The 13,197-nt window shown below is 36.7% G+C and overlaps 1 protein-coding gene across 1 annotated transcript; it reads right to left on the bottom strand.

Annotated features, from left to right (window-relative positions):
• Positions 1-11,237: 11,237 nt before the first annotated feature.
• Positions 11,238-12,714, bottom strand: LOC140963344 (zeatin O-glucosyltransferase-like). Its single transcript, XM_073422636.1, has one exon. It carries the CDS (start codon positions 12,693-12,695, stop codon positions 11,286-11,288), a length of 1,410 nt encoding a protein of 469 aa, XP_073278737.1. The 5' UTR covers positions 12,696-12,714; the 3' UTR covers positions 11,238-11,285.
• Positions 12,715-13,197: the final 483 nt, after the last annotated feature.

The following is a 13,197-nucleotide window of genomic DNA, read 5'->3' as shown; positions in this document are numbered from 1 at the left end:
TTTTCTATGTTTAATGATCTAACAACCATTGGAGTACTTAAAGGATTTGATTTATCCATATTAAAACGTTTAAGGATCTTTTCTGTATAATTTTTCTGGTGAACAAATATTCCATATTCTTTTTGTTCAATTTGTAAACCCAGACAATACTTGGTTTTTCCAAGATCCTTCATTTCAAATTCTTCCTTCAAGTATGACACAACTTCATGAATTTCATTATTCGTTCCAATGATGTTTAAATCATCAACATATACATCAATAATTACGCATCCGGATGTTGTTTTCTTAATGAAAACACAAGGGCATATTGAATTATTTACATATCCCTTTTTCATCAAATGATCACTTAGCCGATTATACCACATTCGGCCAGATTGTTTTAACCCATATAATGATATTTGTAATTTCACAGAATAACATTTTCTGGGTTTTGAACTTTGTGCTTCAGGCATCTTAAATCCTTCAGGGATTTTCATATATATATTAATATCAAGTGATCCATATAAGTAAGCTGTAACAACATCCATAAGACGCATTTCTAAATTTTCAGATACTGCCAAGCTAATCAAATACCGAAACGTAATTGCATCCATCACGGGAGAATACGTTTCTTCATAATCAATTCCAGGCCTTTGTGAAAAACCTTGTGCAACAAGTCGCGCTTTATATCTTACTATTTCATTTTTCTCATTTCGCTTTCGAATAAAAACCCGTTTGTATCCAACAGGTTTTACACCTTCAGGTGTAAGGACTATAGGTCCAAAAACATTACGTTTATTTAGCGAATCCAATTCAACCTGGATGGCATCTTTCCATTTTATCCAATCCTGCCGATTTTTACATTCACCAAAAGATTTTGGTTCATGATCTTCATTATCATTTATGATGTCGATTGCCACATTATAAGAAAATATATCATCAATTTCTTCTATATCTTTTCGGTTCCATATTTTTCCAGTATTAATATAATTGATAGAGATTTCATGATTCTCGTCAGTTTGTGGTTCTGACAAAACATTTTCATCATCATGTGTTTCTTCAGGAACATCATTCTCTATTTTGTGATCATTATGTGTTTCTTCAGGAACATCATTCTCTATTTTGTGATCATTGTGTTTCTCTATGAATTTTCTTTTTCGAGGATTTTTATCCTTGGAACCAACTGGCCTTCCACGCTTCAGGCGTTTAATGACATCATGACTATCTTCAATTTGTTTCTTCGGAATTTCAATTCGAGCAGGGGCATTTGCAGCATGTATATATGATTTAGTTACCCCTTTTGTGTCTGCAAATGCATCTGGTATTTGATTTGCTATTCTTTGCAAGTGCACAATTTGCTGTACATCTTTTTCACATTGTTTTGTTCTTGGATCCAGATGTAACAATGATGATACATACCATGTAATTTCTTTTTCGGTATGTTTCTGTTCTCCCCCTAACATTGGGAAGATTTCCTCATTAAAATGACAATCAGCAAAACGTGCTGTGAACACGTCGCCTGTCTGTGGTTCAAGATATCGAATGATCGATGGACTATCATAACCAATATAAATTCCAATCTTTCTTTGAGGTCCCATTTTCTTTCGTTGAGGTGGTGCAATAGGCACATACACCATACATCCAAAAATTCTCAGATGAGAAATGTCTGGTTCTTTACCAAATGCAAGCTGCAATGGGGAGTATTTATGATATGCACTTGGTCTGATGCGAATTAATGAAGCAGCATGTAAAATTGCATGTCCCCATATAGAAATAGGGAGCTTTGTTTTCATAATCATTGGTCTAGCAATCATTTGCAGACGTTTAATCAATGATTCAGCCAATCCATTTTGAGTATGTACATGAGCAACAGGATGCTCAACAATGATTCCCATAGACATACAATAATCATTGAAAGTCTGGGAAGTAAATTCACCAGCATTATCAAGTCTAATTTTCTTGATTGTATAATCGGGAAATTGATTCCTCAATTTTATTATTTGAGCAAGTAATCTTGCAAATGCAACATTTCGAGTTGACAATAAACATACATGTGACCATCTGCTGGAGGCATCAATCAATACCATAAAGTATCTGAATGGTCCACATGGTGGATGGATTGGTCCACAAATATCACCCTGAATACGTTCAAGAAACATTGGTGATTCAGTTTGGATTTTGGCTGGTGATGGTCTTATAATAAGTTTTCCAAGAGAACATGCTTTACATTGAAACTTATTATTCTGAAAGATCTTCTGGTCTTTCAATGGATGACCATGTGTATTTTCTATAATTCTTCGCATCATTGTTGAACCAGGATGTCCTAATCGATCATGCCAATTGGTTAATATTGAAGAATTATCAATTACCATGTTTGATTCAATGGGACGTATATGTGTATAATGCAATCCAGTAGGGAGCATTGGTAGTTTTTCAATCACATATTTCTTTCCTGATTTATATGTGGTAAGACACATATATTTCTCATTCCCTTCATTCATTGTTTGAGTATCATACCCATGGGAATATATATCATTAAAACTCAACAAATTTCTTTTCGATTGTGGTGAATATAAAGCATCATTGATCAAAAATTTTGTACCATTAGGTAACAAAAATTGTGCTTTACCACATCCTTTAATCAAGTCTACAGGACCTGATATTGTATTCACCGTTGTTTTTGTTGGTTTTAGTTCCAAGAAATATCTTTTATCTCGGAGGATAGTGTGCGTTGTACCACTATCGGGTATGCAAACTTCAGCTTTGCTCATAGCATTTTCCATATTTGAACTTCAAAAAATATGCAATGAAAAAAAATTAATGACAATACATATTTAAATATAACACATATCATAATTGTACAATAAAACATTATCATATAAATACATGAAAAATAAATTATTGTACATTTATATTCTACCACTATATTGTTCATTTTCAGAGAAATCATTGAGAAAATCTGCAGCATCAATATTGTTCATTTCTATCCCACCAACATATTGATCATTTCCAGAGAAATCATTCATAAAATCAGCAGCATCAAAATGAGTTGAATCACTCAAACGGTCACTTCGCTCAGTGAAGTTGGTCTCCTTTTCTTTCCCCTTTATCGATTCTTTATAAAGTTTGCAAAGATGCTCAGGGGCTCGACAAATACGAGACCAATGTCCTGGAGTACCGCATCTGAAACAAGAACTTTCAAATCTTTTCGAGTGATTTTCATTAACACTCATGTTTTCTTGATGCCTTTTCTGTGGATGGTTTGGGACGTTATTTTGAGATGAGTTATAGAAATAACTATCTCGATTATTTTCAAAACCACGGCCGCGTCCACGACCACGACCACTTCCTCGTCCACGTCCACGTCCACGACCTCGACCTCGACCTCGACCAAAACCTTGTCTTTGAATTTGATTTTGGTTTCCAGGTTTAAATTCATTTTTACTTACAGCATTTACTTCTGGAAATGCTGTTGATCCAGTGGGTCGGGACTGATGATTTCTCATTAATAGCTCGTTGTTCTTTTCCGCCACAAGAAGACAGGCGATGAGTTCAGAATATCTCGCAAATCCACGCACTCTATATTGTTGCTGTAGTGTTATATTTGATGCGTGAAACGTGGAAAATGTTTTTTCAAGCATTTCCGATTCTGTAACCTCATGTCCACAAAATTTTAACTGCGAGATTATTCTATACATCGCTGAATTGTAATCACTGACTTTTTTAAAGTCTTGGAATCTTAACATATTCCATTCATCACGGGCGGTCGGAAGTATAACTTCCCTTATATGTTCAAATCTCTCTTTTAATCCTTTCCACAGAGCCATGGGATCTTTTTCGATGAGATATTCACATTTTAAACCTTCATCAAGGTGTCGTCGTAAAAATATTATAGCTTTTGCTTTTTCTTGTGATGAAGATATACCATTTTCTTTAATGGTCTCGCTTAGACCCAATGACTCAAGATGCATTTCTACATCAAGAGTCCATGGCATATAGTTTTTCCCAGTAATATCAAGAGCGATGAATTCGAGCTTTGCCAAGTTTGCCATGGTGGTACTAAAAATTACGATGCATTTTATTAGTTAATGAATATTGCAATACAAAGTAATGGATAAACAACAAGTACAAGTATTCGTAAAAATAAAGAAAACACACGAGGAGGATATTCTCCGATAAATACAAGACTGGTGAGTATGATAACCAAAATAATTAAAAATAACCTCGTGAAAGCCATCTTCTTTTTTTCTTCGAAAATTTGATGAAGAATAATTTTTAGAGAAGAAGAGAAAGTTGGAGTGATTGAATGTATTTGTGAGATTGTATTTATAGAGCAAAAACTAGCCGTTTTGTTACCGTTTATTACCGTTGGTGTATAAGAAAATAAATGTATGTATTTGTATAATTTTATGGTAATAATATGGTGTATATAATATTAGTCATATTTAAATAATTATGTATATCATATCACATTATTATAATTAGGTGTCATAAGTTATTTTGTTTAAAAACCTTATAGGCTTTTATACTTGTCGTATCCCTTACCGGGAGTGTGGGATGTCGTCTTAACATCCTCCCAGGATTTATAACAAGTTTTTGAAAAAATTATTTTTATTATTTCTAATAATAACATTATATTATATATTAAATATATAAACAATAAATAAATAACAGTAAAATAAATATTATTACTTTTGTTACCTTTTTCTTCTGTTCGGAGCTTGGAAAAATATGGAGGACTTTTAGAGCTTCGTGCTGATAACGTGTTGTGAAAAAGTAAAAATTTACGGTAAAAAGTAAAAATCTCAAACTCTTAAAATTATCACACTACACACTTTATAATATTTTTCTCTCAACTCAATTGTAATTTTCTTCACAAATGAGAGATCTATTTATAGAAAATTTTTACAAATAATCCAAAAAATAAAATACATCATTACCTACATCATCACACACTAATTTTCAATATTCAACACCTAATTTTACCTAATTTTCAACATTCACATTTTCAACACAAATATTTTTCACATTTTTAAATAATTTTTCAACAATAATCACTCCGAATAAACTCACTATGGCATAAAGTTTGGGTCACATTCGATAGCACGTGATTCATGTATAAATATTAAATTCTAAAATATATCTATTTTTTAAAGCCGAATAAATATGTAATCTTGAAATATGTTTAAATACTTTTTTTCAATATAATGGAAAATTGATATAAAGGCTAAACATCGATGGATTAATAAATTAGGCCATATCTCGTATGCGAAATAAATTAAACAATCTAAAAATGGCTGTTGAAATAATTATTAAACTTTACATAGATAGATTTTCGATGGGAAAATTGATTGAACCCATGCATGGAAAGGACATTGCTATATTTAGGAATGTGGGATTGTCGGGCACAATTAAGAATGTTATTTTTTTTTATTCATTTTAAATAAAATGACGTTTGAAATTTATTTTATTTTATGTATATATAAGATGTAATTTTTTGTTTAATTTATAAATAATAAAATTATAATCGAAATTAACTTTATGTGTATATATAATTTAAGATTTAATTTTTTGTTTAATTTACAAATAATAAAAACTATAATCGAAATTCATAAATTTGAAATTTATGCAAAAAATATTTAATTTCTTTACTAATCAAGTAACATATGATGTAAATATATATACCATATATACATTTTGTAGGCAAAAATTTGTGCGAGACGATTTCACGGGTCGTATTTTGTTAGATAGATCTCTTATTTGGGTCATCCATGAAAAAGTATTGTTTTTTATGCTAAGAGTATTACTTTTTATTGTGAATATCGATAAAGTTGATCCGTCTCACAGATAAAGATTCGTGAGACCGTTTATCTACTCTATATTCTATTATATATAATGAAAAGAAATTTCATAATAAATAAACCGGCATGTCCCAGATTCCCTGATACAGTACTCGTCATTTGTCGGTTGAGCGATTGCGTTGGGGTCAGTTTGGTTTGCGTTATGAAAGTACGATGAAACTGTAAATTGAAATGTTATTTTTGTCTGATAAATCAAATTTATATATATATATTACCTTTGACAATTTAATTAATCAAGTTCATTTGAGATTATGAGAAATTTTAGTTTGAAATAAATCGAAATAAATGTTATTTGAAAAATAAATAAATAAAAAATTAGGAGGAGTGTTTTGGAAAAATAAAATATTCCACTAAGAAGTTGATGATTGTATTGTTCTTCACTTGAAGGATATAGATAATTCAATTGTATATATGTATTTTTCAAAAATATCCCCACAGTTTTCAGTATCTTTAAATTCTCTCTAATTGTAAAATTTGAGTCTTTAATTAGACAATAAAATTTAAATAAACTGATAGAGATTAATCCCCTGCCTTCTCATTCATGAACGGGGTTAATATACAATGTACAAACGTAAATTAAGGCTAGAGATATGTACAATGATCAAGCTAATTATAAACATAAACTAAGCCTAGAATATTGCTAGAATAATGTGCAAGCATGATTTTAGGCTAGAAGAATTGTATTATCTAACACACCCCCGCAGGCGAAGCGGGAGGTAAGTGGACGCTTAGACTGTCCCGAAAATCATCAAACAAAACGCGCGGAAGACCTTTGGTGAAAATATCTGCAATCTGATATCGGGATGGAACATGTAGGACACGTACTTCGCCACGTGCAACTTTCTCACGAACGAAATGAATATCCAATTCAATATATTTAGTGCGCTGATGTTGTACGGGATTACCGGATAAGTATATCGCACTAACATTATCACAGTAGACAAGTGTAGCTTTTCGGAGAGGACAATGAAGCTCAAGTAGTAAGTTCCTGATCCAGCAGGACTCTGAAACAACATTAGCTACACCTCTGTATTCGGCTTCGGCACTAGACTTCGAAAGAGTCGGTTGACGTTTGGACGACCATGAAATGAGGTTGTCGCCGAGAAAAACACAATAACCCGAAGTGGGTCGGCGAGTGTCGGGACAACCTCCCCAGTCCGCATCTGTATAAGAGACCAAGTTGCCAATAGGAGATGTATAAAGATGTAGGCCGAGCATAAGAGTGCCCTGAATGTAGCGCAAAATGCGCTTAAAAGCATGCATATGCGCATTTTGTGGATCATGCATGTGAAGACAAACCTGTTGCACTGCATAAGATATATCAGGACGAGTGAACGTGAGATATTGTAGTGCACCCGCAAGCTGTCTGTATTTTGTTGGATCATCAAAAGGAGCATCTGTAATGGCACCAAGTTTGGACTTAGTGTCAACTGGAGTAGGACACGTGCTGCAGTTGGTCATGCCAGCCCGTTCTAGTATCTCCTCGGCATATCGTTGCTGCGAAAGAAAGAGGCCATTCGTATGTTTGGTAACACTAATCCCCAAAAAATAACTTAATGGACCAAGGTCCTTCATGGCAAATTCCGATGCCAAAAGGGACATGATAGACTTGCGAAGATTATCGGAGGAAGCTGTGAGAATAATGTCATCAACATATAGTAGAATATATGCAACATCAGAACTCTTCTTGTAAATGAACAGTGAATGATCAGATTTGCTGTGAGAAAACCCAATGGAGGAGACATAGTCTGCAAAACACTGATACCAGGCCCGTGGAGCCTGTTTTAGGCCATAGAGAGATTTTTGTAACAAGCAAACATGATCAGGATATTTGGGATCTTTGAATCCCAATGGTTGATGCATATACACTGTTTCATGGAGATGGCCATGTAAGAAAGCATTCTTGACGTCAAGCTGGTGAATTGGCCAAGAATGTGATAAGGCAATGGTCAGAACAACCCGAATGGTAGCAGGCTTAACCACAGGACTAAAGGTTTCATCACAATCCACACCTTGTTTTTGAGACCTGCCATCACCTACAAGACGAGCTTTATACCGCTCAAAATCACCGTTAGATTTCCGTTTATGACGAAAAATCCACATAGACCGAATAACATTCACATTAGGTGGACGAGGCACTAATTTCCATGTTTTATTTTTAATAAGAGCATTATATTCATCTATCATTGCATCCTTCCAATTTGAGTCATGGAGAGCATTTACTGGACTTTTTGGTATGGGTGAAATGATTGTAGTGGTTGCGGAGCTCAAATTAGTGTCATATTTGTGGTTGGGTTTAAAAATGCCATGTTTACTTCTGGTCGTCATTCCGTGAGACACAGGATGAGTAGTACTCGGCCTGGGTGAAGATGTGTTGGGCTGTGATTGTAAGTTTGTCCCTGTAGCGGTGGTAGGTAGCAGAGAACTGCTGACTGGGTTCAGTCGTGCCATGGGGTGAGGGGAATTTATTTGGGTCACAGGCTGACTTGTAGAAGTATGGGGGATAGGTGGAGCTTGAGAGCCAAATGGGGCCGAAACAGAATGTGGGGTTGGAGATGTGACAGTGCTAGGCTGATCCGTAGACCGAGGATGAGAGGATGAATTTTGTGGGTTATGGTTGTGCATTTGATGAAGTATAAAAGGAGGTATGCCATTGTCTAAGAAATCGTATTCATGAGATGAAGCAGTATGAATCTTGGAGAATGGGAATTCATTTTCAATAAAATGCACGTGACGACACACAAAAATTCTTCCGGTTGACATGTCATAGCACTTATAACCACGATGGTTATGAGGGTAACCTAAGAAAGCACAAGGGGTGGAGCGTTGTTGTAGCTTGTTAATTTTGGAGGAAGGAAAAAGAGGAAAACACAGGCAACCAAAAACGCGGAGATGAGAAAAGGAAGGATCTTGTTTATAAAGAATTTGAGTTGGAGATGAGTAACCTAGAACTTTGGCAGGGAGAACATTGAGAAGGTAGGTAGCCATCTCAAGTGCATGGTGCCAAAAGGAACCCGGAATAGATGCATGTGCAAGGAGAGTGCGAATTATATTATTGATTGATTGAATATGTCTTTCGGCTTTTCCATTTTGAGGTGAAGTGTAAGGACAAGAGAGACGAAGTCGAAGGCCATTATCAATGCATAATCTTTGAAATGAACCATTAACAAACTCTGTATCGTTATCACATTGAAAAGTTTTGATGGGTCTTTCAAATTGAGTATTGATAAGAGCATGAAAAGCTTTGAAGTATGGAAAAACTTGTGATTTTTTGGCAAGAGGATAGGTCCACAAGAATTTACTAAAACCATCAAGAAAAAGAATATAATACCGATGCCCACTTGAACTTGCAATAGGTGAAGTCCACAAGTCACTATGAATAATATCAAATGGTAAAGTGGTAACAGACATAGAGTCACTAAAAGGCAACTTTTTAAGTTTACCAAGAGGACAAGAGAAACATGATTGTTTAGAAGCTTTATTACAAGAAATTAAATTGCTGTGACAAAGAGAATGTAAAACATTGTCTCCCGGATGTCCAAGACGATTATGCCACAGGGTAGAGGACAAAGCCGTGAGAGCCGATGCGGAGAATGATTTAGTGGGTTGATTATTTGAGAAGATAGGATATAGATCGCTCATGCTGTCACATCTCATGATTTTGGTCCCTGTCTGTAAATCATTCACAGAAAATCCAAAAGGATCAAATTCAACAGAAACAGAGTTATCGGTGGTAAATTTACGAACCGAAATTAGGTTTTTGATGAGTTTAGGAGCATGTAACATATTGTTTAAGGATAAAGGTGGGTGAGGTTTAGGCAAAGAAGTACTTCCATGACCAATAATTGGAATCAAATGGCCATTGCCAACAACAATATGATGATGATTATTGCTCGAATTAAAATAAGAGGAAAATATACCTTGATCCGCCGTCATGTGAGATGTCGCTCCGGTGTCCATGTAGTAGTTTCCATCTGGCTGAGAGAGCGACATGGTGTGCATGGCTGTCTCGACGTCTGTAGGAATGTATTCGGCATTAGACGGAGCATAAGAAGCTGTATAAGCCTGCTGAGGCCTTGGGCCAAGAACACCAGATGCCCTATTAGGGTAATTTTTCCTAGGTTGTTGCTGCCATGGACTAGAAGGAAATGGGCACGGTGGAATGGCCCATGGAGCTCCCCATTGTTGCTGTGCCCAGTTGCCCCAAGGAGTCTGCCACTGCCAGGGACGTGACTGCTGTGGGTTTGTGGCAAAAACAGAGTTTCCAACGCCATTGGCGGCGCCACCGCCGTTATTCCTTCCACGGTTGGATTGGTAGTTACCTCGGCCATTATTTTTCTTTTTGTTCTTGCTGTGATTATTATTATTCCTGCCGGCAGTATTGGGTGAGTGACCATCATCCAAGGGTTGATTGCCATTTGCGGTGGCGAGTAAGGCGGCGGCGCCACCACCCTCCTTGGCTGCAGCGCTTTTAATTGTTCTTTCCCGCAATTTAAGGCGAGACCTGCAATTTTCAAAGATAGGCAAAGGATCCTGATTCTGAATGTAATCAACAACCCCAGAATAAGCCTCCGGTAACCCTCCCGTGAGTTTAAGAACGAGACGGCTGTTGGTCACATGTGCATCGACGTCGGCTAATCTGTCTGCCAAAGATTTCACATGATTACAATAAGCATCAATGGATGAAAAATTGGCAAAGTCGACAGCGGCCAATTCTTCTTCGAGATGAGTAGCACGAGAGCCCTTATTGTCACGAAATATGCCCTCTAAACGCACCCATGCAGCCTCTGCAGAATCGTCTTTAAACAAAATGGCATGAAGTAAATCAGGAGAGATTGTACTATAAATCCATTGCAAGACAGCGGCATCGAGACGCCGCCAAAGTTCAGGGTCAGCAGCCTTTTTGGCTTCATATATCTCCTTTTCTTTAGCCTCCGTTGGGGGATGAATGTGTTCAAGGAGATTATGAACCCTAAGTTGAACTTTGAAAAGTGCAGCCCATGAATGGTACTGCCCGGTCTCATTATCCAATGTGATTGGAATGACTGATTTCACATTGGTTATGGAGAGGGCAGGGTGAAATTTTCTTTGATTTCAGACATGATGAGGATGAATGGAAAGAAGGGAATTTAGAAGAAGAGAGGTTTGAGGGCTGCGTGAGTAAGAAGAATCCCAGGAATCGAAAATCCTAGAGCTCTGATACCATGATAGAGATTAATCCCCTGCCTTCTCATTCATAAATGAGGTTAATATACAATGTACAAACGTAAATTAAGGCTAGAGATATGTACAATGATCAAGCTAATTATAAACATAAACTAAGCCTAGAATATTGCTAGAATAATGTACAAGCATGATTTTAGGTTAGAAGAATTGTATTATCTAACATAAACTCATATTTAAATGTAAAAATAGAATGGATAAATACTAAATTAATACATGTAATCAATATCTGTTAATATGAGAAATGAATGACTCAAACTCCAGGTGGGCCGCGCCGCCTTCTGCGACGGAACTCCTGACGGCGCCACCAAACTCCGCCGCTCTCTTCCTCACCTCTTCTCCTTCTTTAGAAACCATCAGTTTCCTTAAAGCTCTCTCCACTCCACAAGATCTCACCGACTCATTTCCAGGCCCCCACTCCTTCACAGTTACGCCAATTTTAAGGATTTTGGTGATTAAAACCGCATTTCTCGGTTGATCCGAGTGCACGGGCCATGCGGCGATCGGAACCCCCATTGAAATGCTCTCCATGCAAGAATTCCAACCACAGTGACTCAAAAATCCACCAGTCGCGAAGTGTCCCAAGATCTCCAGTTGCGGGGCCCAATCTCTCACAATGATTCCATTTTCTTGATTTCTCTCTTCAAACCCTTTTGGCAACTGATCAGTTGGTCTTTTGTCCTCTTCTCCAGTACCTGTAAAAACATCTCCTCGATCTGCATCTCTCAGAACCCACAAGAATTTCACCTCGCTTTTCTCTAATCCTATAGCGAGTTCTCTGATCTCTTCATTTGACAATGAAATGGTTGTTCCGAAAGAAACAAAGATAGCTGATCTTGGGGCCTGCATGTCGAGCCATTTTAAGCATTTGTGGCGAGAATTTGATTCTGCTGCATTGATTATTACTGGATTAAATGGCCCTAGAGCCCACTGTCTCTTTTTACTGATTTCAGGTTTAGTTAATAATTCAAAAAAGTGATTTTCAATAACCCTGGAAGTGTTGTAAATCTCGCCTGAATTAAATTTCTTGTATTGGTGTTGTTTCCCAATGAATCTTCCGAATTCAGTAGTGAAACACCGTTCCAGAGATGGTAAAATTTCCAGGATTTCTGAATCTATCGAAAAGGGTCTTCCCTTTTTCTCCCACAAGAAGAAAAAGATGGAAAAAGCTGAAACGCTGTGAAAGGTGTAGGACTCAGCATTCGGAAGGTTGACAAAATCTTGAATCACAGATCCCATCATGGAGTCATGAATAATCACAACCCGTCGACTTGTTGCTGAAAGTTTGCGTAAAAGCTCGCCGACAGGTTTCCGAAGAAGCAACGAAGCCTCGAACAGTGGCTGGAGGTGTGAGGGAAATTTGATTGATGCGTGGGGATCAGGTGGCGGGGATTGGAAAGAAAGTGATGTGTATTCATGGAAGACTATGTTTGAAATGGTCACATGGTCCCATCCCTGAACGCGTCGCCGTGCCTGGCGGCTGTGTGTGGCCGTGCTGACGTAGTGCACCGCCACGCCCTGGGCTGAGATGAGGCAGGAGAGGTGGAGGAGCTGGTTGAGATGGCCTTGGGAGGGGAAGGGAACCATGAGAACCACCACTTCTGCTTCGCTCGAGCCGCCCTTCGAATCCATTAGAGGTGATGCAATGAGTAGTGCTTCTATCTATATATATAGATAGATAGATAGATAGGCGACAAGTACATATTCTTCCATCAATATTATTATATTACCAACAATTAGATTTTTAAGAGGAAATTGCCTTTCAGTCTTTTATATTTGACTAATTATAATTTTAGTATTTTGTTTAATCAAATTTCGGTTTTAGCGTGCTATCTTTGTACTTTTTGCAATTTTTGTTTTTTTTTTTTTTTCGGCTGGTGTTGATGTGACCACTCAATTGTATATTGTAATATCACCAATCTCGACGAAAAAATCACTAAATTTTCAAAAATTAAAATATGCCAGACTAATACTTAATTTTGATGACATATATTAACAAAATTGTAAAAAAAAAAAAAAAAAACGGGAAATTGGCGCCCTTCAGTCCCCAGCCGTCTTTTTTTTTTTGTGTTCAGTCCCTGGGTACTTTTTTAGTATCACATTTCCATATGAAGTGTACCACATTTCTACATGA

This window comes from Primulina huaijiensis, chromosome 17 (assembly GCF_012295235.1).
Source record: "Primulina huaijiensis isolate GDHJ02 chromosome 17, ASM1229523v2, whole genome shotgun sequence".
In the NCBI taxonomy this organism is placed as follows: Eukaryota; Viridiplantae; Streptophyta; class Magnoliopsida; order Lamiales; family Gesneriaceae; genus Primulina; species Primulina huaijiensis.
Note: the sequence above shows the minus strand (reverse complement) of the source record. Positions and strands in the feature narration are given on the sequence as shown.

What these genes read in the sequence shown, in the direction of transcription:
- LOC140963344 (XM_073422636.1), bottom strand. Translation starts at nt 12,695, where the DNA reads ATGGATTCGAAGGGCGGCTCGAGCGAAGCAGAAGTGGTGGTTCTCATG.